The sequence below is a fragment of the Schistocerca gregaria genome, chromosome 1, assembly GCF_023897955.1.
Source record: "Schistocerca gregaria isolate iqSchGreg1 chromosome 1, iqSchGreg1.2, whole genome shotgun sequence".
Classification (NCBI taxonomy): domain Eukaryota; kingdom Metazoa; phylum Arthropoda; class Insecta; order Orthoptera; family Acrididae; genus Schistocerca; species Schistocerca gregaria.
This window is the reverse complement of record NC_064920.1, coordinates 401,928,217-401,953,948: the sequence shown is the minus strand read 5'-3', so window position 1 is coordinate 401,953,948 and position 25,732 is coordinate 401,928,217. Positions and strand designations below refer to the sequence as shown.

Sequence of the window (25,732 nt, the reverse complement as noted above, 5' to 3'; positions counted from 1 at the left end):
TCTTTTGCATCATTTTCTTCCAGCAGTAAGCGTAACAATGAATCATCACTGATTCGAAAATTTATGTCCGTTTCCTCTAGCTTTTCATGGATGAGCTGCAGGCTAGTCTCGCGTGGCGCACTCTGGTACTGCGCTCGAACAAAATATTTTAACAACCTCTCTCCACACTGTAGTGAGATATGGCTTTCGTTCCAACTTTAAGAAAAATTTCGATATGGTAGCTACATTCAATACACGGCAATGTATCACCTCAAGTGAACCAAGGTAGCCAGAAACCACATTTTCACTGCAAACCGTTCAAATTTTGTTACACAATACTTGGAAATTGTCAGTATATCTATGACTAATATCTGAAAAGTAGAATCAAGCTGTGACATGGAACTGATTCGAAACAAGTTAATTGCGTGTACCACTCAGTTTCCTCAGGATCGAGTGAGAAGTCTTACATAGTGAAGAAAATACACAAACCTGTAACGAGTCCCTCCTAATTTTTGGAAGGAAAATAACCTCTAAAGATGAACAAATTCCAGGAGTTTATGTTTTACTTTATTCACATACAGTATTTTTTATAGCAAGAAAATTAGGAAACTTTCCTCATCCCCGTCGTGGAAACTGCCTACGTGTGGCGTTCCTTGCCAGTGAATGTCACTGCCAACCACACTATCTGGCCAGGTCTGAAACTCAGCAACTGGGCGGTCACACGGTAACCTTTAGTCGACGAAGGGCATGGGCTCATTTCACTCATGATTTTCACCATGGTCACGCCGCGATAGATTTCGACACGCAGAAGCTTATTCACGAAGTAAAAATCGTCCAACAATCTCTAGTATGAACGCGTACGAATAAAGTCACAGTTTTATAGCTTAATATGTGGAAGGAGATTGACATATTTGGAGGAAAGCATTGTCACAAGATGGAAAGAAAAAGCTAGTTATGTCTTTCTGGTTTTATTTTTATAAATTTTTTTTACAGGTGTTTCAATCTGTTACATCATATCAAACTAATCGATCTTGCCATTTCAGTTGATTTCATTTACCCAATTATCTACTAGTCCATGTTTCTAAGTAACTTAAGTTTCCTCTCTGAATGTCCCTTTTTTCAATATGCTCCAACTCCTCTTGTGGTGTGTGTAAAGTCTGCTAGAAATTAACACAAGTGTTTCACGTATAAAGTACGAAGCGTACAAATTTTTACACTTTTTTGGCAAATTCATGTTAACACTGAGGTCGATGTAACATCCGCCATTAATTAGACAAAATGGCTTAAATGCATTCGCTGAATACACAAAATAATAGCTACGGATATCCTTCTCTACTACGACTTCTATAGGATGATGGTAATTTGCTCTGGATTCAAATATTTCAGCTTAATGAAGAGGCATTCTGCTCGCGTATTGGTACACATCGTTCCATAAACTTTTTACATAATTTTACTGATTGAAGTTCTTCCCAATCGAGAGGCGTAGTGAAGATCAGCGAAAGAGTATCCAGAATCGAAGTACCTAAAACAAAAAAATATATTTTTTCAAGTCTGTTGCACTGCCAAAGACGTGATAAGTCAGTTTCCTCAAAGAGTATCGGAAAGCCAGCTATTCCAAAAGCAGGTCAGGTTCTACATGGAAGTGGAGGTTACAGAAGAACCACATGATATTTCGATATTAAAGTCATCTAGGCTGAAGGAAACAAAAGCTAGTGATACAAACTGAGAACATAGTACACCTTGTTGAGGTATTGGAAGAAAAGTTGTTCAAATGGCTCTGAGCACTATGGGACGTAACTGCTGTCGTCATTAGTCCGCTAGAACTTACAACTACTTAAACCTAACGAACCTAAGGACGCCACACACATCCATGCCCGAGGCAGGATTCGAACCTGCGACCGTAGCAGTCGCGCGGTTCCAGACTAGCGCCTAGAACCGCTTGGCCACTCCGGCCGGCTAGTGGAAGAAAGACTGTCAAGAAATGACGATGACTGGCTGTCACTTTCTGTTATTTCTGAACAATTTCGAAGTAATTCCTGAGCATCTGAGACTCAGAAGGCACTAACGAAATTAATGCTATCGAAGTCTTCAGGAATGCTTCTTGTCAACTGAACCCACTACCTCCAAAACTTAAGTTACATTAATGCTGGCCAGCTACCAATTAGCTAAACACATTTGTGAAAATATAGCAAAATTAAAGTGTCCAGAAGCTTCATGTCGGACATCATATCACATTCCCAAGCATGGATCGTTTTTAACTGTTTAATATGCGCATCAATATATCTATATTAAATTTCAATGAAAATTTATTACTTATCTATATATTTAATTAAATGAAACCTAATATTTAAATAGAATATAGCGCTTACCTGATTGTTATAGTAGCTTTTCTGTAGGATCTATACATGAGCCCAAGTTTGTTGTTCCAGATACTCTTCCCCTAATTTTCTGAAGTAATTCGTCTTATATGTCATTCTGCTGTAATGAGGAAATTTATCCGCATATTTTCTTAGAGTTTTGCTAAAGGTAACTAAAGCTCCATTGGTATTTGTTTTGCGTAGTGAAGCGTGTTTACAGTATGTATGTGTTTTCTGCTTCTGTGGCGTCTTTCCTTCTTCGAACGGCGCACCAAGATACAAATGACCACTGCATTCCGCAGACACTTTCCAAAAATGAGCAAAAGGAAGTCCGTCGTCCACCGTCCTGATCGACATAAAGCAAGAACTACCGCGGGACTGTAGAACTGATCACAAACTTAGTCCACACACCGCGGCTTTCGCCGGATGAGTGCTTTCTAACTTGTGGAGATAGCTTAAATACGTGGCGCGCATTGCGGCCGTTGGCGGGTGAGTGCTTGGTTGTGCGTAGACTGCGGTCACTGGGACATCGATATCGGCGGATTCAGAGGACGATCGATCTTTCCAAATCAGCACGCCATTGCGTGCTCTGTCGCACTGTAGCCGATCTCATAGCGTGAACGTACAGACTTCGGACGACAATAGTAGAAAGTCAGATCTGTTTTTCTCCGGTAAATCGACCGACGTTCTCACATACGAAATATGGACTGTGAGAAACTGGTAAGTTCAGGCCAAGAGTAAGTTCGTTGTATCCGGAGGATGAAAAATATAGTCTGAATATAATGCAGAATTTATCGACCGAGATCAGGGGTTTATTGGAAATCTTGCGTCAGCAAAATCTTTATCGGAAATTTGAGGTGTTAATTATATCAAAAAATATTTAGTTCAAATGAGAAGGGTGGCGGACCTTACGTTTGAAGTTACTGTAGTATATGTTGTGGCAGGTGGGCATTACCGTTTTCATATATATATATATATATATATATATATATATATATATATATATATATATAAAATAGAAAGAAACTTCCACATGGGAAAAATATATTAATTTTATATGTGTGTGTGTGTTCAATTTTTCGATACTTTAGTTTCTAACAATACCACCACTTGCAGAGTAGGTTAGAAATCAGATTAATAATGTTGCTCACGCAGCGTATGCTCGCTTTATCGAGCAATAACAAAGTTATTGACTGTGGATGGTATCGTCAGAATGGAAATAAAGTCACTGTAAAAAGAGTCAATTTTGGCACTTATCTCGAATGGATTCCCACGTAGATTTCGTCGAAGTTATGGCTCATCTTGTTGATTCTAGGGTGATTCCACTTTGACTGCTAGAAGGTCCAGATCTGTATTTTAGCAATATTCGAAGACCTAACAAATGCGTTTTGCAGGAAATTCTTAATGGTAAAACAATCCCAGATCAGAACAATGGTATGGTAGAAATAATTTTTGACTTGGTGTTCACGATCCACATTTTTATTAAACTTATTGTAAATTCACATATACTTCTTAATTGTCACATCAAGAAACAGTTTTGTATCAATCTTCATATATTTAATTTCCACTTTGACCGAACAAGACCTGACTGCTCTTTTACAAAGCGGAATAACTTCTACAACGTAAAACAGAGTGCTCTGTGCGCATTTGCGCCAAAACGGTTACAAGTAAGTCAAAGATTATTACAATATCACAGAAATAAGACACACAAGAACCATGTCACTAATATATCGATACATCGGAGTACCTATACTTTAATAAAACCAAATGTGAATATTGTCACAAAAATGTGTTACTTCGCAGAAAAGTAGTACGATATTACTGGTATCGAGAACTGGCGTTGGAGTGCCGTAATGGTCACTTACAGAACCAATACAAGGTGTACAGAGTGTGCTGTTCTAAACTTTATATTTGTCTTTCACACGTATGCTGAATGAGCCATTGAAGGTTAATAAACGCTTGTCTGTACAACTTTAAGTAACTACAGCAAAACAGTGTGATCTTGCTTTTCAAGATCACCACGAATCACATTCGTGAAACTTTTCGGGTTATTCCAGTAACTGAGGACTAACCACTCTTTTCGAGACAGCTATAGCTCATTCACATGCATTGGGCGTCTTTTGAAGAGCATAAACCTCAAGCCAACTCTAGTGAACAGGAGTTTTCTGGTATCCATCCCACTCTGAGGAGGCTACAATGCAATCTTCATACATGGAATAGATTCTAACCTAACGTAGCCTCCTTGGCCCCACCAAAAACTAAGGAAATGGAACTCACTTTGACCAGACTGTCAGCCGATGCCGCCGGGCGACCTCTGGCGACGGCAACTGACGATCACTATCAGTGGCATCGAAGCGAGCGAGCATGTGCGCAACTTTGAGCTCTTAAATCACACCGCGGTGCCAGCACTTACGTGGACAGAGTTTCAGTGAACCAGACGAACTTTGTCAGTTTGATTAGAAGCCAATAAATTCTGTTTCCGTGCAAAACAGTGATGTTATTGGATGATTTTTTTTCCTTTATGGACGCTGAAGTATAGTTTTGTTTCATTATGTCCAGATTAACTGCGGAAGTTGTTGAAAGCCAACTGGAGACGGCAGATACTGTAAAGTGATGTACATATCCCAGTGCAGTGGTTGCAGCTATCACTCTTCAGGAACGTGGATAGCTGAAAGGACGCTTAATTGTTGACTTGAGATGAGCAGTTCAAGCCCGTCTCGCGAATCACAGGGAGGACGGCGGCTCTTATCTATGCATATTACTAATTTAAAGTCCCCCGACGCTTTTTCTGCCTGTATGTGAAGGCTGATCTCAGGACTTACTGCAGGGATTTTGTTCCGGTTTTTACCAATTGACCCACGATGAAGCCTTGTGTATGTAATTTATTACAGCAAAATCGCTTGGCCCTAAATTGTTGGAGCCAGGCATCCGAAGCTGGGCTAGGTCGCTAGCTTATACTGATTTTAGATGTGTAGCAGTGCAGAGTTACTCCGGATCCACCAATGAACGTATCCAGTTAAAAATGGAAGAGACGTTGCTGATGCTCTGAAGAACAGAAAACTTATCCATTATGGACGAGGAACATTGCAACTGTGATGAATAAAGGTTTCTTGAAATTACTGCAACCAATCGCAGGAGAGCTTCTGTAAAGTTTGGAAGGTAGGAGACGTGATACTGGCAGAAGTAAAGCTGTGAGTACCGGGAGTGAGTCGTGCTTCGGTAGCTCGGATGGTAGAGCACTTGCCCGCGAAAGGCAAAGGTCCCGAGTTCGAGTCTCGGTCGGGCACACAGTTTTAATCTGCCAGGAAGTTTCATGTCAGCGCACACTCCGCTGCAGAGTGAAAATCTCATTCTGGAATCTCCATTTGTTTTGGTTTAACTTTTTGTTACTCCATTACTGGTTTCGAGCCGCCTAGCGATCTATCATCAGATGATACATACTTATTGTTTGCAGCACTGTGGGAGTCGCGCAGCTGTGGCGAGGTGTATAAACGCAACATGCAAGCACCGAGTGTGGCGGGAATTATTCACATTATGAGAGATTTTGTAGCTTTACTTACAGTAGTTCTCGTCCGTTGGTTGGGTGTTTCTGTACAAAGTATTGTGGAAAAGAATGTTTTCCAGTGTCATTAATTGCACTGCAGTACAATTAATGTCACGACAAATTGCACGGCATTGTCATTCCATTCTACAGTTGTTGGTTGTCATTATTCGCAATTGCGAATATATTTAAGGCAATTAATAAATATGTAGCATCTGATGAATCGCTAGGAAGTTCGAAACCGATACTGGAATAAAAAAATTGAACAAAACGTAGGGCGACTGGATGCAGTAATTTCAAGAAACAGACGAAAGAAACGTTTCACTGTCACTTATGTTACTCCATCTCTCAAAATGTGTACAAATATTTCCTGCTAACAGTACTTCTCAAGAGTGAATTTGCTCTCAGACTATCTGTGCCACTTCATAAGAGTTTCGTTTTCGTACTTTGAAGAACGTAAGCAGCAAGCAATTAGGCTATCTTCCGAAGCAGTCGTACAGAGTCTCTTCACCATGAAAGTTGCCCATCACCGTAAGTTGCCAGATATTGTGGATTTTATGAACAGATTATTCATTTCTTCGGGCATGGTCCTGTAATCAGTTGGAATCTTAGTCCTTGTTCAAATCATTCAGCATGTCGTTGTCGTTGTCGTGCACAGGACGTTTGAATTTGAATATGAACGGACAGCGGGCTTCCCACATGTAGATCACGTGCCTGCGACAGAGCAACCGAACACCTTTGAGTTTTGAATGGTAAGTTCTGACGCAAAAAGATCACATGCAAAATTTTCACTTCTAAAAACGAAACTAATAATTAAGTGGAAAGTGACGTGTAAGTGCTTAAATTTCATCAGGAGAAAGCTGTTTTACACGAGAAAGCTGCTTTTAGTAGTAAAACATGAATAAAAGCTTTTCCCGATCTGTAGCTTTTACGTGTTTAATACCTATTTCAGAAACCATACTTGTGTAATTTTTTTTTTTTTGCATTATTGAGGTTCACTTCCACGCAGTGGTGAAATTTTAGATAGGGAAAAGGGCGGGCTGTATTAGTGTAAAGAGATAAGCGGAAAATGAGATCGCACTCTAATTGCACACTTCAAAAAAAGACAGAACCATTTCGTAATTTAATGAGGGGGAAGAGACTTCTCCAGCTATGTTTACGATATTCTCTACAAAGAACCTGATTGGCACATAGAAACAATCATTCCGGGTGTAAACTGGAAACCAAGAAGAGTAGGTTCTTGGATTTCGCTTGCTTTCCTTCCATGGCGTGGCAAAGGACGGGGACTACTTGGTGTCTTAACGATCTGCACTGAGGCATTCCATTCTGTGTGCCGGAGCCTCACACCTACCGGCTAATTACTCTTCGTTTCACTGCACGAGACATCTGCTATGGTGCCACCTACTCCGAGCGATGGCTCTTCCCAATGGTGGCACCCAGGCAGAGCAATGGCCACCTGGCTTGATGGAAATTTCCCATGAGTGTGTGTCACCAAACTGACTATTACATACTCTTAAGCATGACTGAGGAAGTAACAGCTCCGGCATTTATCGTGTGTACATGACGGCACCCGTACAGACTGCTTAACATGCCTACAGTCCGTAAACATATTTGCAAACGTGGTCAAACCCGGATGCGAGGGCCTAACTTTAAGTAAGTAGTTTATAACAAAGTTGGACAACCTATAAATTCCTGTCCTAGTGGCCAAATCAGAAAATTTAGTCGACAATATTGCAGCATGGGACAGTTTTAAGTACTGTAATGATTCGTCTTCCCATATTCGCCACACTAGGTAGTTGTGAGTTACCTTGAGGGAGGTGGTGGAAGAAAGTCGGGACAAGAACAATACTTAGATAATTCATTGAATGCCATTTCACACTGGTTATCGTTATCTGGATTGAAGTTTATTCTATTTTATAGTCTTCACACTCACTTTTATGGCTGTGTAGCCATTTTGAAGTGCTTAGTATGACGTGTGTAAAGAAAGTGTTAGGGTTATCTAAAAATATATTGATCACATCATCTTAAGAAGCAGTTGAGAAGTCGGACTTTAAAATGGACATGACGCTAAGTGTTTGCTGAGCAGCTGTTACGATAACTCCAAACCCTCTAGGAGAATTTCGTGGCAATATCTGCTTGCCCTTAGGGGTAGATTACACACGTGGTCAAGGGGAAGCTCAGCGCGTTCGGTCAGAGGCCTGGCTGGTCTCTGTAATAGAAAATGAAGCGACCAACAACTAACTCAATGGATGTCAACCCATTGCAGTGAACAATAATGAACAAAATGCAAAAAAGAAGAAAGGAGGTAGCGTCTTTGATTCATAATCAAATGTCTTCGGTCACGGGTGGGAATCCGTCCGCTTCTTAAATTTTGATGAATAATCAGCATTGGCAGCCGAAGACTTCCGGCATAAGAAACCCTCATTCTGCCAACGGCCTTGTCAAAGAGAGAGGAGGAGCGAACAGAGGTTCACGGACCTTGTCCTAGGGGTGGGAAACAGCCCCTAAAGACGGAACAATCAGCAGTGATCAAAGACATGAGGATGCAGAAGGCAATGGAAACAGCTGCATTAAAGACACGTTAAGTGTGTCCACAGGACATGTGGCCTGTAATTGTGTCACAATGACCTCGACACTGGCAAAAGATTCCGAAATAGACCCCCATCTGGATCTCCCGGGGGGGGGGGGGGGGGGGGGGGCGGCGGCGCTGCCAAGGGGAGGTTACTATGAGAAAAAGATCGAATAACCAACGGAACGATAACGTTCTACGAATTGGGGCGTAGAATGTCACAAGCTTGAATGTCACAAGCTTGAATGTCACAAGCTTGAATGTCGTAGGGAAACTAGAAAAATCATAAAATAGAAATGCAAAGGTTCAATCTAGATATAGTAGGAGCCAGTGAAGTGAACTGGAAAGAAGACAAGATTTCTGGTCAGATGAATATCGTGTAAAACCAACAGCAGCAGAAAATGGTGTAACAGGAGTAGGATTCGTTATGAATAGGAAGGTAGGGCGGAGAGTGTTTATGTGAACAGTTCATTGACAGGTTCATTCTTATCAGAATCGACAGCAAACCTACATGGACAACTATAGTCCAGGTATATATGCCGACGTCGCAAGCTGACGAAGAGAAAGAAGATATGACGATATTGAAAGGGTAATACAGTATATAAAGGGGGATGAAAATAGTCATTGGGGACTGCAGTGTAGTTGTGTAGGAAGGAGTAGATATGGGCGTGGGACAAGGAATGAGAGAGGAGAAAGACTAATTGAGTTCTGTAACAAGTTTCAAATAATAGCGAATATCCTATCCAAGAATCACAAGAGGTATACTTGGAAAGGCCGGGTGATACGGGAATATTTCAGTTAGATTACATCTTGGTTAGACAGATTCCGAAATCAGATACTGGATTGTAAGGCGTACCCAGGAGCAGACAAAGGCTCAGTCACAAAATAGTAGCGATGAAGAGCAGGCTGAAGTTGAAGAGTCAGGAAGAATCAATACACAAAGAAGTGGGATACAGAAGTACTAAAGATTGACGAGATACACTAAGTTCTCCAACGCTATACAAACAGCAGTAAGGAATAGCTCAGTAGGGAGTACAGTTGAAGAGGAGTGGACATCTCAAAGGGGCCATCACAGATGTTGGGAGGGGAAACAGGTACAAAGAAGGTAACTGCGAAGAAACCATGGGCAATAGAAGAAATACTTCAGTTGATTGATGAAAGGAGGAAGTTCGAAAATGTTCCGGGAAAATACAGAAATACAAGTCGCAGAGGAATGAAATAAATAGGAAGTGCAGGGAAGCTAAGACGAAATGGCTGCAGGAAAAATATGAAGACATCGAGAAACAAAGGATTGTCGGAAGGACAGACTCAGCACACAAAGACAGAACAACCTTCGGCGACAAAAGTAAGGGTGGTAACATTAAGAGTGCTACGGGAATTCCCTATTAAATACAGAGGAGAGAGCAGCTATGTGGAAAGAATGCATTAAAAGGCTCTATGATGGGAAAAATTTGATGTGATAGATGAAGAACAGGTAGTTGATGCATTATTAGAATCAGAATTTGAAAGAGCATTTGGAGGACTTAAGATCAAGTAAGGCAGAAGGGATAGTTAACATTCCACCAGAATTTCTAAAATAATTCGGGGGAAGCGACAACAAGACGACTGTTCACGTTGGTGTGTAGAACGTTTGAGTCTGGCGACATACCATCCGACTTTCGGAATAGCATCATCGACAATTCAGAAGGCGGCAAGAGCTGACAAGTGCGAGAATTATAGCACAATCAGCTTAACAGCTCACGGAACCAAGTTGCTTACAAGAGCGCTATACAGAAGAATGAGAAAGAATATTGAGCATGCGCTAGATGATCAGTTTGGCACTAGGGAAAGTAAAGGCACGAGAGAGGCAATTCTGACGTGGCTGTTAGTAATGGAAGCAAGACTGAAGAAAAATAAAGATACGTTCATAGGGTTTGTCGACCTGTAAAAAGAGTTCGACAATGTAAAATGGTGCAAGACGTTCGAAATTCTGAAAAACGTAGGGGTAAGCTATAGGGAGAGACGAGTCATTCATAATATGTACAACAAGCAAGAGGGAATAAGAGTGGACGACCAAGAACGAAATGCTCGTATTAAAAAGGGTTTAAGACAGGGATGTAGCCTTTCGCCCCTACTCTTCAATCTGTACAACGAAGAAGCAATGATGGAAATAAAAGAATGGTTGAGGAGGGGAATTAAAATTCAAGGTGAAGGGATATCAATGATACGATTTGCTAATGACATTGCTATCCTGGGTGAAAGTGAAGAAAAATTACATCTGCTGAACGGAATGAACAGTCTAGTGAGTACAGAGTATGGACAGAGTAAATCGAAGAGAGACGAATGTAATGAGAAGTAGTAGAAGTGAGAACACCGAGAAACTTATAAGGATTGACAACCACGAAGTAGATGAAGTTAAGAAGTTCTGTTACCTAGGCAGTAAAATTACCAATGACGGACGGAGCAAGGAGGACATTAAAAGCAGACTAGCTATGGCAAAAAATGCATTCCAGGCCAAGAGTAGTCTACTAATATCAAATATCGGCCCTAGTTTGAGGAAGAAATTTCTGAGAACGTACGTCTGGAGTACAGCATTGTATGTTAGTGAAACATGGACTGTGGGAAAACCGGAAAAGAAGAGAATCGAAGCATTTGAAATGGTGCTACAGACGGATGTTGAAAATTAGGTGGACTGGTAAGGTAAGGAATGTAGAGGTTCTACGCAGAATCGGAGAGGGACGGAATACGTAGAAAAGGCTGATAAGGAAAGTGACAGGATGATATGGCATCTGCTAAGACCTGAGGGAATAACTTCCATGGTACTCGAGGGAGCTGTAGAGGGGAAAAAACTGTTGATGAAGACACCGACTGGAAAACATCCATCAAATAACTGAGGACTTAGGTTGCAAGTGCTACTCTGAGATGAAGAGGTTAGCACAGGAGAGCGTGGTGGGCCGCATCAAACCAGTCAGAAGACTGACCATAAAAAAATCTGTTTTCGTTCTTGACCGGAATGAAATTACTACTCAACCACGATATTATTGCACTTGGCCGTCATCGTAAACACGCGGTGATGTTTTAGAGAACTAGCGCAGTGGTGACTAAGTAAAAAGTATCGCGCTGTCGGTGCTTTCAGACCAGTTGTGCGCATACAGTACTAACAAATGCGATCGCGCGCTGACTCATGATAAGCAAACCGGAGTGCCCTCACTCCCAAGTATAATAATATTGTGGTCGACTAATAGATTATAAGCTTTCTCGCATTGGAAACTAACGAACAGTATGTCAAACTTACGACCAGAGGTCTTTGCACGCGTCGCTGTCCTCTTCCACCTTGGCCATTTCGAGGGCGATTTGCTTCTCTATGCGCCTGCGCACCACCGGTTGGTGGCGAGACACGTCCGCCAACTTAGGTGAGGCCATGCTGATGCGCAGCAGCGACTCGTCGTCCAGGAGGCTGCAACAACACACCAGCCCACTCCATGATTAGTTTATACGCAACTCTGTACTCAACAAAGATGCCTCTGATATATCCGGCTGCACACCCTCTGCTACGATTCGGAGGGTACTCATATCAGGAAAGATACACGATACCAATTGAAGGAAAGCTGTGGCCAAAGTGATAACTGAAGAGGAAGATTAGGCGGGGAGGTCAACTGGAACAGAGAAAGCACGCCTTTCCACGTTTAACTATCATACCAAAGTCTCAACTATCTCTGAATAACTACTCCATCATCCATTTGCACTTATTTCAAAAGCCATTCTCCGGTCTCTGAACTATGCACCATCCATGTTTTACTTCTGTAAATAGCTGCAATTCCAATATCCGCACTGAACACTTTGTTGCATAGATCTGTATTCTATGTTAAATTTATTTCATCACAAATGTTCGTGCTATTGTCAGTTTGCACTTTATACCTTTTTTACTTCTGCCATCTTCATTTTGCCCATCATCTATTACTTTTAGTGCCATCTACTAAGCCTATCCCTCAGTATCTCCCGATTTAATTCCAGTCACTTGTTTTACTTTGTTTTTACCTTATAACCTCTTTTACACTTTGTTCCGTTGAACAGATTTTATTCATTCCGTCTCGGAATTAGACTTCAGCAAACCTCAGTTTTTATTTCTCTCCGTGATCAATTTCCTTCCTGAATTCTTGTCATTCTTGTCATATGTCAGAAGAACAGTTTCACAAACCCACATTGAGAACATCTCTTAATTTCTCCTAGGCATACGACATATGCACAAACTGAACGTGTAAAATATCTTGTGCGAACGTAAGGTACTAATAAAATTTATAGAAGCGTTAGGATCATGCACAACAAGAAAAGCGAAAGTGGCATTCAAGCACTTCGATATTCATGAAGGTTTCTAATATCGCATTACTGTTTCACTGGCCCTGTTTAACATTGTGTTTGCCTTAATGGAAGTACGAGATGCATACTGTTTTGGGTGGAGAACTCTTAGTACGGTGCTTGCTGGAAGGCAACGACCCGACAGAATTCAGCTACAGGAAACATACTTGCGGAAAGTAGAACCGACTGGCAGTTGGCAATCAGGGCCGTCACTTAGTTGCAGGAATGGACTTTTTCCATTCAGAAATGACGGTGGCGGGAAGAAATGCACAGCAGAAGCGTAGAGAACGCGAGTACAGAACGTTCTGTGAACTACAGCAAGTAGCCGGACCAATGGAGAAATGAGTGCCACGAAATTCTTGCACGTGGCCTCCTATGGCGGTTATGGGAAACACGCGTGACTTTACAGTAAAGAAGTCCAGTGCAGACTAAGGAAAACATCACAGTGAATGCTATCCGGACAGTTATACAGATACCATCAAGTAGTTCAGCGTGTGCTCTTGAAATATCACGATAATAACTCTCGATAAGTCGACCAAAGTGCCCTACTTCCATGTAAAATAAAATAGTGGTCGGCTAATATTATATACTTTAATAAACAATGGAGTTGAAACGAAGAAAAATTATACTATCGCCTAGTGCACAAAACCGCTACTGTATCAATTCGTGGGAATCAGTTGTCTTAAAAATTAACACAAATGGAAAAAGAAGGGTGTGTCTGTACCACATTCAAGGTAGACAGTTGTTCAAATGGCTGTTCAAATGGCTGTTCAAATGGCTGTTCAAATGGCTGTTCAAATGGCTGTTCAAATGGCTGTTCAAATGGCTGTGAGCACTACGCGACTTCTTAGGTCATCAGTCCCCTAGAACTTAGAACTACTTAAACCTAAGTAACCTAAGGACATCACAGACATCCATGCCCGAGGCAGGATTCGAACCTGCGACCGTAGCGATCACGCTGTTCCAGACTGTAGCGCCTAGAACCGCTCTGCCACTTCGGCCGGTTGCAACAGTTATCGCTCCTGAAAGGCGATCTCTGGCATGAACACTAACATACAAATTCTATTTCACAAAGGCCACAAACATTTGTAAGTAGCTGGCAAGAGCAGGGGCGAGGAGTGGGGTGGGGTGGGGGTGGGGGTCGGAGGGGCTAGCGAGGATAATCCACATGCAAACTCAGCTCCCGATATATGCTCTTTACTCGGCATGGCCGCCGCGGCTGTATTCCGTATTGCGGCGGCTTTAGTGGCGGTGAAACAATGAAATCGCGGCGCGATGTTAATTTTCCGAAGATGATGGCTTTGCAATGGAATGCACTACTTACTCTACTAGCCTGTATTTTCACAACATGGACGCCCTAGACTAATGGCTACTCTATTAACGAAGCGAGGCAGAGAGATCGGGGCGTGGTACACTTGCAGTTTTAATAGCTGTATTAGAAAAAATGACCAAGTCTCTACGCCACCAACCAGAACACGCTGATGGTGCCATCGCCTCCAACCCCTCACCAGACTAGGGAGGGACCGTTTTAACTGCACCCGGTTGGCACCTGCTGATAGTCTGGCGGGAATCCGTAACGAAGTAGCCACGCTCAAACGAGCAGCGGCTGCTTTTCAGTAGGCGCCATCTTGTGGATTTCATTAGTGAATTAACTTCACGCCAGCAAACAAAACTGTAGGTTTCTAGACTGCTGTACCTGGGAGTATTACTGACATCTCTCTTTGCCCAGTCCAGCCAGATAAAATATGTGAAACTCTCGCAAAAATTTCGTTGAATGTAAACTAATTAACATGTTAAATTTTTAATTTGGTTTCAACATTCCTTCTATTTTTATTAAGTTCGATATTAGAGATGCTACAATTCAACATGTCGTTGAACAGGATTTGGAGGTAAAACAGAATTTTAGTATGACATCACATACTCTGCCGAAACGAAGTTATATAATCCAATGATAGTTGAGGTGGTATCGGCAAATGTTATTAAAAATAACACGAAAGTGGCTAAGGAGAACCTTCACTTTTCAGCAAAATACTTTAGAGCCGTCACTGGCTCAATACGAGAGTGATTTTAGAAGGAAGAACCAAGAACTTTTATAAATGTTATAAGCAAATAAAGTACCAAAAAAATCAGTGCCAGAATATTTCAATGGGCAATACGTATCACTCCTACGTTAGAACACCTTCGATCGAAAACTGACGCCAGATGGGCCAAAATGAGTAAGTACAGTAAGCAGAACAAGGAATAGTGCGTTAACGAACTCGTGAAAGAGCTACGACAATGGAGGCTGACTTCAGCTGTATGGAAGAATTTCAAGCAAGCAGTTACTGGAGCAGGATGTAAGCACAATTTTCAAGATCTACAAATGCCGGGAAGTGTATCGCGCGGCATGTTATGTAATCAAGAATCTCTTCGTGTGATGGGAGCGTTCAAACTGATGCATACTCTTGTCCCAATGCAACAGGCGTAAAAGTCAATTGTGTGTACTGAAAGTGATCTGGATGCAAACAGAACGGTAGAGCTTACAATATGATTGATGTATTAAGCACCTATTTTCCTTTCTACCTGCAATATAACTAGTTTTTCTCGAATACACAATTCGAAACTTTTACCAAATATCAATACTGAGATTATTAACAAGCTTGCTGAAGACATTGAAACTTCCCCTTTGTATGTAAAGAATGAAAGAGCTAGTAAACTCACGTTATTTGATTTTCAAGCAGCTGAGCAAAACTGAACATACTCTTAGTTCTCTCTTTACTTATTCTGACCGCTAAACTGACATTTTTAGCGCAACGCAATCTGACTCAATCCCTACAAAAGAATAGCCCTGACTAACAATAGCCTATACCTTTAAAGAATGTCACAAAAACCTTCGTTACTCGAACTACTGCAATAAAGCGAGCGCCAATACTGCCAGCTAAATAACAGATTCTAACAAATGAAGGCACTAAATACTGAAGCATAGTTAGTAAATGAAAGATTTTGATAGAGAACAAACAATGTATTTACCTTAATAGTGTTCAGAAGTCATAATATATACCACAGATCATGACAACCAGTCTTACAAATTTCCTTTTTCTGACGGAAACGTTCAGATCATCCGCTGATAGTAGCCTCTCAAAACTCTGGCATCTCTTCCAACATCCACTACTGCTGGCAGCGCAGCTTCAGCTGCCCAACGCTACGCGCTGGTCGCATCCAACCGCTCAACGCTGTACTAGCTAATATTCGAACAGTGAGTCCAACCAGCCACAGACTGCACACAGCACAGTCAGCGATTTTCATACAGAGCACTACGTGGCGTTACCAACATAAAAACCTAAACAGCCTACTTACAACGTTAAATGTGAAAAGTTATTCGGACATAACTGTAAAAAACGTTGAAACTTCCAAAGGGTCTGTGGAAACATTTCCTATCAGCACAAATTCGTGTGTTTACATAGGTAACTGATCACATAGGATACATAACGCCAGTACAACAGATTGATAACGAGAAAAAGGAAAGGACATCAACTTCAACGCACGACCCCAGCACTGAAACAACAGCACGGAACTGCACGGCCTGGACGATCGCTTGGATACTTGACAGCTGTTTTCGAACGTTAGGACAGTGACACGCAGTTCTCCGCGAACTCTATGCACAGTTTCAGTCTGCATTTTTAGCATAACGAGGTGTGTAAGTGTGAGGGCGGTTACATTGCCGAAGTGCTGTTGTAAAAGATGCGCTTACACGTGCAGTGCCAGTTTGGATCTTTCACATAAATAAAACATCACAAAAGAACACAAAATACCATCTGCATCTAAATCCTTTCCACTTAGATCCAACCCTATTAGTTGTTCTTGCAGACAAGGGAAGATGTATTAGTTTGGACGTATGACAGCAAGGTCCGGAAACCAACTGCTGCCTATGAATTCAACTCAGACTAGCAGCATCTGTAAATTGTATGAAACATTATTCCCGGCGGGCACGTATAATTCTGCTTATGACTATACTGTGTGGCGATAATAAAACCTTGACAATGTAAGCGCAACGGAACAGTCTATCGAGAATCACCAAATATGGTCAGTCGTGACAAAGATTATTTAGGTCAGAATTATAGAATGTCCAGCTGGGAGCTTTTTAGTTTGAATGCAGTCTTCGTTATAAAAATGGTCGTGTCACGAGTATGCTGGTTGGTTTAGGGTTACAGGACTAAACAGTAAATTGATGTGTCCCTCAGTGAACAGATGAGTCATTGAGTTCGTAACGTCAGCCATAAGTTTCTAGAAATGGTGAAAACTAAGCATTAAAAGCACTACTGGTGCCAGATCTTAGAAATGCTTTAAAAAGAGCTGAAAGGTACTCTTACAAATGAAATGACAATTTCAGAGACCTGCACCTGGATATCAGGCTGGATCCCCATTTACGTTCGATGCTGAGGTGCTATTTCAGAATATAAAGACCTTTGGCAATTATGACCGTGTGTGAGGGAGAATTTAAAGTAGAATAGGGCAGCAGTGAGAATTTTAATCGAGGAGGGGGGCCATGCCAGAGTAATCCGTGCAGTTGTGTGAACCGCTGTGCCAAGGGGGCGTAGTGGCTAGCCCACTTACCTACTAAGCATGAAACCTGAGTTCGGTTCCAGGCCTCAGTAAAAACTTTTCACTCACTGCTTCAGTCTGTATACATAAAATGCTATCTGTATGAGACCAGTGAAGTATCATGAATTGTGTCATCCCATACCAGGCCTCCACGAACGGCCTAGCAGCAGTGGTACCACTGATCCCCGTCAGATCACCGAAGTTAAGTGCTGTCGGGCTGGGCTAGCACTTGGATGGGTGACCGTCAGATCTGCCGAGTGCTGTTGGCAAGCGGGGTGCACTCAGCCCTTGTGAGGCCAACTGAGGAGCTACTTGATTGAGAAGTAGTGGCTCCGGACTCGGAAACTGACATACGGCTGGGAGAGCGGTGTGCTGACCACATGCCCCTCCATATACGCATCCAGTGACGCCCGTGGGCTGAGGATGACGCGGCGGCCGGTCGGTCCCTTTGGGCCTTCACGGCCCGTGCGGGAGGAGTTTTATACCAGGCCTCCCACCAAGGAATACTCCCTTACAGTACCAGGAATTGAACTGGGTGCTCTGCATGGTATTCAGTTACCTGACCACTCAACTATGGAGGCAGATTAAAGTAAAATCAGGCCAAAGAAAATCAGATCGGTAGGTGGAGTGGGGGCGGGGGGGGGGCAGCTGCCCTCCCACTGCCGTCCAACACTACCTGTTGAAGATGGTCTCCGTACCCTCTGCCTCGGAGACAGCATAAGAACCCACTCAATTTTTCTTTCGTCAGCAGATAGTATCGAGTGTAAGTCGAAGTCTTTCCTTCATTAGAATACTACCCAAAAAATGTATAATAAGGTGTGGCAGAAGAAATGTCTAATTGCATCTGAAAGCAATTAAAAGAGGGGTGACCAATTCAGCTGGCAGGTAAGGTAATCTCAAGGGTTTCCCGAACCCATCGTTTGGTGTGAGACCCAACCCCAAAAGTAATTTCAGACCTTACGTCAGAGAAAAATCATTTCCTCAGTGAAAACGTTTCGGCCGAGTATGTCGTCCGTCAATATTGGAGGCAAAGAGTCTAAGATCATGCTGAGCATGGATAGCCATGAGGAGAGACTGTTCCACCAGAATGTGGGAAGTGGGATGTGAACTATTTTCCGTGAGGCTCTATAAATAATGCGGGAATGGCTGATTACACGAGACAAGCCTATGTGAAAATTTTGAGTGCTTTTAGCAACACTGCATTTAAATCCAAACTTTCTGATTGAGAAATCGAAAGCCGTCTTCCCAGCCCATTTGTTCAGAGGTCCGATTCTTGCGGACCTAGCCCGCTGTTTGCTATTCAGATACGACGAAGTTATCCTGTTCTGATCTGAACATTAGTGCTATGCCTTCCACTGATAATTGGAAAATGCACTCTTACATTAAAATAATAAATTTACACAATTTCTTCTGTACGTGACTAACGAAACAAGAAATGGATATACAAGAAATGAGGTACATCTCACATATACGAACACTGTGGGAGATGTCGTTTCCTGTATTTTCGTCTGTACTTCTAAGTATAAAACATCCTACAGCATGCTGAGTATAACAAACAACTGCCAGCTTTCGTTGCCAGCAGGCTTTGAGGTTGCGAATCTCACCTCGGGTAATAGTCTAGGTTAAATGTGCCGAAACTGTGCCCACCCATAAGCGTGGCAGAAAATGATGATCATGAATACCTATGAGATGGTTGTATGGCCTGCTTTAGGGTGCCAATAAAATACGAGTGACGATTTTTATTGTGACCCAACAATGCGCGATTTGCACAATGTTTTGCTCTTGTTTGTGGTGTAGGGGCTACTGCGCTAGTGCCATTGAATTTTACAAATATACCAGCAATCACTTCCATTGCCCGTATTTCGCAATAGGCTGATGAAAAACTCAATTTGAAAACTTTGCTAAGTGATGTTTAGTTTGCAATTCACCCTGTTCGAGTAAAGGAGTACCTTACGTCACCGGTATCGTCTCAGCACTTTAGTAGGCACTGTTCGAAGTTTAACGGCCTCGTCCCATATCGTTCTTGCCCCTCTCCGCGAAAAATAAGCGTAAATTGTTAAATTATTTGTAAATGGATAATACAGTTATTCACCAGGAATGTATTTAGTAGTTCTAACATTTGTAAAAGTAACAGCCGCCCGACACAAAATTAATGCCGTAACTGTGAGAAGTCAAGAAACGGAACTCTCTGCCTTGTGAAAGTACAGCGGTCACTTTAGCGTCAATCTTGTTTCTGTTCCTACGAGACTAAACAGCTCTGACGCAAAATTAAATATGAAATGTTGCCAGGAATACAGTGAATAAATTTAATATTTTTGTATTTTAGTATTTTAGAGACTATATTAGAACACAACAGGGCGTTTGGTTCATTTTGAAAAGTTAAAATCTTCGACCTCAACTGGATTAGAACCCGTGAAGTGATCACTCATCTATCAGCCATATACGATCAGTAATAAATTCCGATTAGAGGCACTAAACTAATTATAGGACCTGAACAGACACCAGCTGAACGAAGTACTTAGAAACTATGAATGAAAGAAAAGTTATATACATATACAAAATTAGTAAGTACAATTGAACTACTCGTATTTATCGAAAGCACCTTAAACCAGCGGTTTGACTATACATGACATTTTTTTTATAGTGTGATCGTAAGCAGAGAGTCGTAAACAGCGTGGCAAGAAAATTCAATCTACTGAAGTTTGGAACTGCCGCCCAAAATCTGACGTTAAAATTTTTGCACGAGGCATCTACTAAATTCGCCTTTGCACTAGAACCGTATAGCACAAGACCACTTACTGAAGAAACACCCCGTGCAAAGAAAGACGAGCAGCACAACAAATGCAAACAAAGACCAGGTAATCTTTAATTACACCGTCAATCATCAGAAACAGTATCGTAAGGAAATTTCCAACTGGGGTGATTTAATGTGGAACGACAATAGATTAGTGCGTAAGTTCGTAACCTATTCCGGTTAGTTTAATAAATGCAACACACACAACATACTTTAGTCATCAATAATATACTCTCACTATTAGCAAAATCTAACAAAGGTGAGACGACTTTTCGATTCCGCTACTGTAGAAATCACGTGCTTCTGAGGCGAAAAACTCTTCGATCCACGTTCGGGGTGCATTTTCATCCGGAAAGGGAGTTCAAAGGTTGTTCGACAGAGTGGAACACAAATCTCAGCGGTAAGGTCAGGTGAATAAGGTGAGAGTGGAATGACTTCCCAACCCAACTCATGTAAAATTTTTTTCTTTCTTTTTCGGTTTCTACCAGGACGGTGGAGGCCGTTATCATGGAGTAGCTTCAGTTCATGCAAGTCTTTCTTGGATTGTGCTACAAGATGTTTCAGTTTTTGACAAGTGTCAGCAGTGATGGGTACACCACACAGTCGCTGTTCCACCAGACGTATAACCTTTTCTGGATGCGGGCAGGTCGGAACGGGGAGTTCCTGCTTTGTTGGGGCTCAACCATTCCTTTGTTTCCATATAAGGACACCATTCCTCGTCACCAGTAACGATTCAAGATATAGGAGGGGTCGGCGTTATTCACGATCCAATTGACGAGGAAATAGAGACGCACATGCGGCACCCGCTGATTGCAGTTTTGGCTTAGAGCACGCGGTACTCCTGCACCCGATTTCTGAAACTTACTCGTTGCATTCAAACGTCGCACATTGGTGGAAGTATCACAGTTCTTCACATTTGCCAGTTCTCGAGTGTACTGTGATTTTTGATAAATGAATAAACCATCATCTAATACCGAAGGTCTTCCTGAACATGGAGATAACGTCAAAATTATCTTCCTTAGAGCTACTTCCTGACTGTGCTCTGTCTAATGGAATTTTCCCCATAAACGGAGCAAATTTTTCTGACTGCCTCCGCTGCTGTCACCCGTCCACGAACTCTGAGAAATACGTTGAAAATGTTCCGATTTATCCAGCTGGCACTCCGTTTTCGAACGTCCACAGCGCCATTATCTCCAAATGACTCAATGGCAATATGTAAACTCAAATAGCACAAGTGAACGACAAATAAAAATGAACCCGACATGCAAAACAAAAATCTACGAACTAATACACGAAAGTAATATTTGGCCGTAAGGGACGCAGACATTTGTTCATTTTAGTGGGTAGTTTGCAGAGATCACATATCGAATTTAGATTATACTAGCTCGAGGCGCTTACAAGCTGTATTAACGAATGAGAGCAGATTCGAAACAGATGAACGATTTGTGTGATCATTACAGGAGAGAGAGCTGGCCCAGAGTGGTACTTATAAATATGTTGTACATCACGTAAACTATTTCTCGAGCTATTTTTCTGCTTTAAGATGTCACTGATTTACCAAGCTCCAGGCTACTTCGACAGTAACATTAAATTGGGACTTTTAGTCGTACCGACTGTCTTACTTCCTCCACGAAGCTCGCGAATGGGACTGGAAAAACGGGGAAAGGAGGGTGGAAGATTTTGCTGTCTGGAGGTACCACGACATATGGAACACAGAGGGAGATATAATGGAAAAGCAAGATGATTCGTAGCAAACAAAAATTCTGACGATGTTTACGCTTATTTGTTAGGCTAATGTGGTATTAATGACTTGTTCCTCGAATGCCTCGAGAACATCACTGTCTCCTGTATTGTATACTATGTTTCGGAGCCGTACCAGGCAATCAGCGTGAGTGTGAAGTACCCATCGTTCAAAACATTTCACAGTCCAAACTTGCGCAGCCGTATTTGCGTTCTTGGTGAACTCTCTCTTGCGGACATTTGGCCGTGGTCCGAGGCATATTTCTGCCTAAAGTGTCGTCTCCTAATGCTTTACACATCGTCAGAGATTAAACATTTGGATAGCAGTTTCAATTTTGGTTAAGTTTGAAATTGCTATCCGTGCGTTTATAAACTTTGACGATGTCTCCAGCATTAAGAGACGCTACGTCAGGCAGTTGGACCAAGGCTAAATGCCCGTAAAAGAAAATTCGGCAAGGACGACAGTGTCTGGATGAGCAAATAAAATTGATGTACAGTTGATTAAATGCTTCAACGACGTAACATAGGTAACGCAGTTCATTCACATTTAAACGTACGGTAGAAGAAATATAAACGATTGTTTCCTTATCTCTGTGCTCCGGTCAGCTTGCGCTTTCTTGACAGATCAATGGAAGTGAAACAGCCGCATCATGTTTTCAGAGTTTCTGAAAGCACCAATCGATGTCAGTACCGTTCATTAACAAAAAAAAATCCTGTTTTCAGTCCAAGCTTGCGGTTTGTCTAACTACCTCGACATTGACGGACAAACCCCAACCGGGCTTGTCTCAGAAGGGCGATTGTTTCAAAATTCGTCAGACTATCCTAGAGGAAAGAAATGAAAACACGTTTTGTTTGGTGTAGGTAACGAACTTTCATTACGGAACAGAAACAAGTGATCTAGTATTTGACCAACATATTGGTAGTCAAGATTGCATTGACCTGAAGGGAACAAACAGGGATAGTAGAACCGTCTCAGTTTTCAGCATTCGAGTAATTATCCTTTACTGGCAAATTTCGGCTATTATGCGATTCTGAAGCCTTAGTTTACGTGCACGAACATTAGCCACCAAGCTGTTGAGCCACCAGCTTCTGACGAACCAATGCTTACTATTGTGTTAGCTTGTCATATGCTGGTGGCTGCGCGTCTTAGTCTGCTCGTGTCCGGCCACGTCAGTTACCGTTTGAAAATCCCATTATAGCCGGTAACAGGAAAATGTGGTCAGTTCAGAAATCTTTCGCAATTGTGATGCTTGGCCAAAGAAAAAAAAATAACAGACTGGGTATAGTATAACTGGTTGTGCCTTACAGGGAAATAAAATGAACTAGTGGATTAACACGAACATCTCCGCATCGTCTTACGGAGTGTTCATGATCCTCCGTCTAACGATGAAACCCTACAAAGCGATGTGAGCGGAAGGTTAGAACTATGCTATTTACGTTCATGTTAAGCTTCGGTTTGGGATTGCCAGGCGATTCTTTTTCTTTTTTACGCAACAATATTTGACTGCATAACGTGCGGTGTGTCCACGATTTAGTACTGTCACAAACCTGACGATTCTGATGAGTACTTCCGATGGGAGGAGACGGAGGGGGTCTCTGGAAGCAGCGCAAGTTTCCGGCAAGTCCGCCACCACTTCGATTTCCGCCATCGGTTCATCCAGCGGGGCTGTCGTAAACACAGTCACGAGGTCCGGCGCAAACGTGACTACGCGTCGACGGCCAGCCGGCGCACTGCTGGCCTGGGAGGCAATAGGCGCGTCAGTGTCTGCCATTGCGGCCTCTCCAGGCGAAGAGGCCTCCGTAGCTTCCAGCGCCGCAAGGTCCGAGAACCAGATGGCACCGTCTTCGAGCAGTTGCTCGCGCTTCTCACAGAGAGCGCAGTCGAACATTGAAAACGTGCAGCCCATGGTGCTTCAGAAACCACCCCTCCCCTTCGCGGAAGCGTCGCTGTTGCCGCTTTCTGCGAAGCGTGGTCGCCACGCTTTAGTTTGCTTATTCATACGTCCAGCCTGTGACGTCATAGGCACAACCAAAGAAACTATTTGGGAGACCGGGAAGAAATGTCGCTTTTAGGTTACGGAACTTCAGTAGGTAAAAATGGAACCGTTGTAGGTTGACTTTGGTGACTGTCTGTCTTTCCGAGGGTAAAAACCCTTTCTGTCACGAACTGGTAGACATCAACTTGAAATTTCTGTCACATTTTAAGGTCTACGGTCCCTCGGGCGTGTAAAACATCGAAACTTCTAAGTCACTGCAGTCGAAAGATGCGGCCATTTGTGTCTCAAATTCTGATACTCCCAAACTCACTCAGCAAAACCTACAGGATGCTTCCCGTTGACCTAGAATCATGAAATTTGGCAAGAAGCAAGGTTTCACAGTATAAGTAAAGGGAAAAATCCGAAAATGTTAATTTGTAATTATATCACACGAAAAAAATATTCTTTTTTGTCATTTGTTATCCCACTGTCTGCCTGTCAATCTCAGAAGACCACCTTTTCTCAGAGACCGTTTGACATATCAAGTTTAAATCTATATCTAAGGTCTCTTGCCAGTGTAAAACATTGAAGCTTCTAAGTCAATGTAGTCAAAAGATACGGCCACTTATGTCACAAATTTTGATACCTACAAAATTACACGTCAAATCCTATAATGTTCTTACCGTTAACCTAGAAGCATGTTATTCGGCCAGAAGCAATGTTTCACAGTAAAGGTAAAGGAAAAACCAATCCAAGAACTGCCACTTTGTAATTGCATTACACGAAAAACTTTTTGTTGTCTTTTTTTATCCGACTATCTGTCCTGTTAAGACATCTTTTTCTCAGGAGTGGGTAGACCTATTTGTTGCGTGTATCGATATGAACAACAGACAAAAGTCGTAGACATTCTCGATTCCTGAGAAGGATGAAATATCACTATGCAAAGTTTGTACGGAACCCTCTGTTTCGCAACTTCTACTCACACTTAATTGTTAACGAGTTTTTATTTTTAATCAGTCAATGATTTTAAGCAAAATATGTGGTGGAGGCATTAAGGACATCAACCACATTTTCACATTTTTTTGCCGCTTAGAAAATATTGTAGCGATCGGAATAAATGGAAAACCGATGGCGCTGTATCGGACGAGTATCTCCCACCATAGGTCATTCATTTTTTTCGGGGCTCGTGTTGCTCAGTACAGTCTTGCATTATCGTGTCGTAGAACAACGCCTTTTCTGTTGGCAATCAGTGGGCACTTTTCAATCAAAGATTGATTTACTCTATCCGGTTGTCGACAGTAAAGGTTTGCATTCACAATTTGTCCAGGTTTCAGCACTTCAAAATGAACGACCCCATGAATACGCGGAACACACAAAGCCCCTTTTTGGGTGTAAACCTGGCTTAGCTGTATTTGATGGCGAATTCATTCGGAAATAGCGGTTGTCTTTTGCTTTTTAGATTATCCTAGAGGACCCATTTTTCATCTCCAGTGATGAAGCGAAAACAACACTTCCGTATATGGATACGGTGTCTGTTCTTTCGGACATGACCAAAAGAACAGACACCACTGACCTGCAGCCGTCTAGAACGAAATTAGAATGATATATTAATACATTCATCTGCTGACGGGCGTTGATGTCTATCAACGGGGACAGGTGAAAATGTGTGCCCCGACCGGGACTAGAACCCGGGACCTCCTGCTTGCATCGCAGACGCCATATCCATCAGAGCCACCGAGGGCGCAGAGGATAGTGCTACTGCAGGGACTATCCCGCGCACGCCTCCTGCGAGACCCACATTCTCACCATAAAAGTATATAGTTCTGGCAATACCGCCCATGACCTTCTTCTTCGGTGCGG

At 42.3% G+C, this 25,732-nt stretch overlaps 1 protein-coding gene across 2 annotated transcripts; it reads right to left on the bottom strand.

Moving 5' to 3' along the window:
• Positions 1-557: 557 nt before the first annotated feature.
• LOC126346516 (uncharacterized) lies at positions 558-23,880 on the bottom strand. 2 transcript variants are annotated; one of them, XM_050002206.1, is made up of 3 exons: positions 23,445-23,880; positions 11,721-11,882; positions 558-1,501 (listed from the first exon to the last, which is right to left on the bottom strand). In XM_050002206.1, exons 1-3 carry the CDS (start codon positions 23,801-23,803, stop codon positions 1,420-1,422), a joined length of 603 nt encoding a protein of 200 aa, XP_049858163.1. In that variant the 5' UTR covers positions 23,804-23,880; the 3' UTR covers positions 558-1,419. The 2 variants fall into 2 exon arrangements, with proteins under 2 accessions (XP_049858163.1, XP_049858154.1); XM_050002197.1 differs by lacking the exon at positions 558-1,501 and adding an exon at positions 6,378-6,591.
• Between the last annotated feature and the right edge of the window lie 1,852 nt (positions 23,881-25,732).

What these genes read in the sequence shown, in the direction of transcription:
- LOC126346516 (XM_050002197.1), bottom strand. Translation starts at nt 23,803, where the DNA reads ATGGGCTGCACGTTTTCAATGTTCGACTGCGCTCTCTGTGAGAAGCGC. An exon ending in GTACTCATCAGAATCGTCAG is followed by an intron (nt 11,883 to 23,444) that starts GTTTGTGACAGT and finishes GTGTTGTTGCAG; the next exon opens with CCTCCTGGACGACGAGTCGC. An exon ending in GCGTGCAAAGACCTCTGGTC is followed by an intron (nt 6,592 to 11,720) that starts GTAAGTTTGACA and finishes GCTCTGTCGCAG; the next exon opens with GCACGTGATCTACATGTGGG.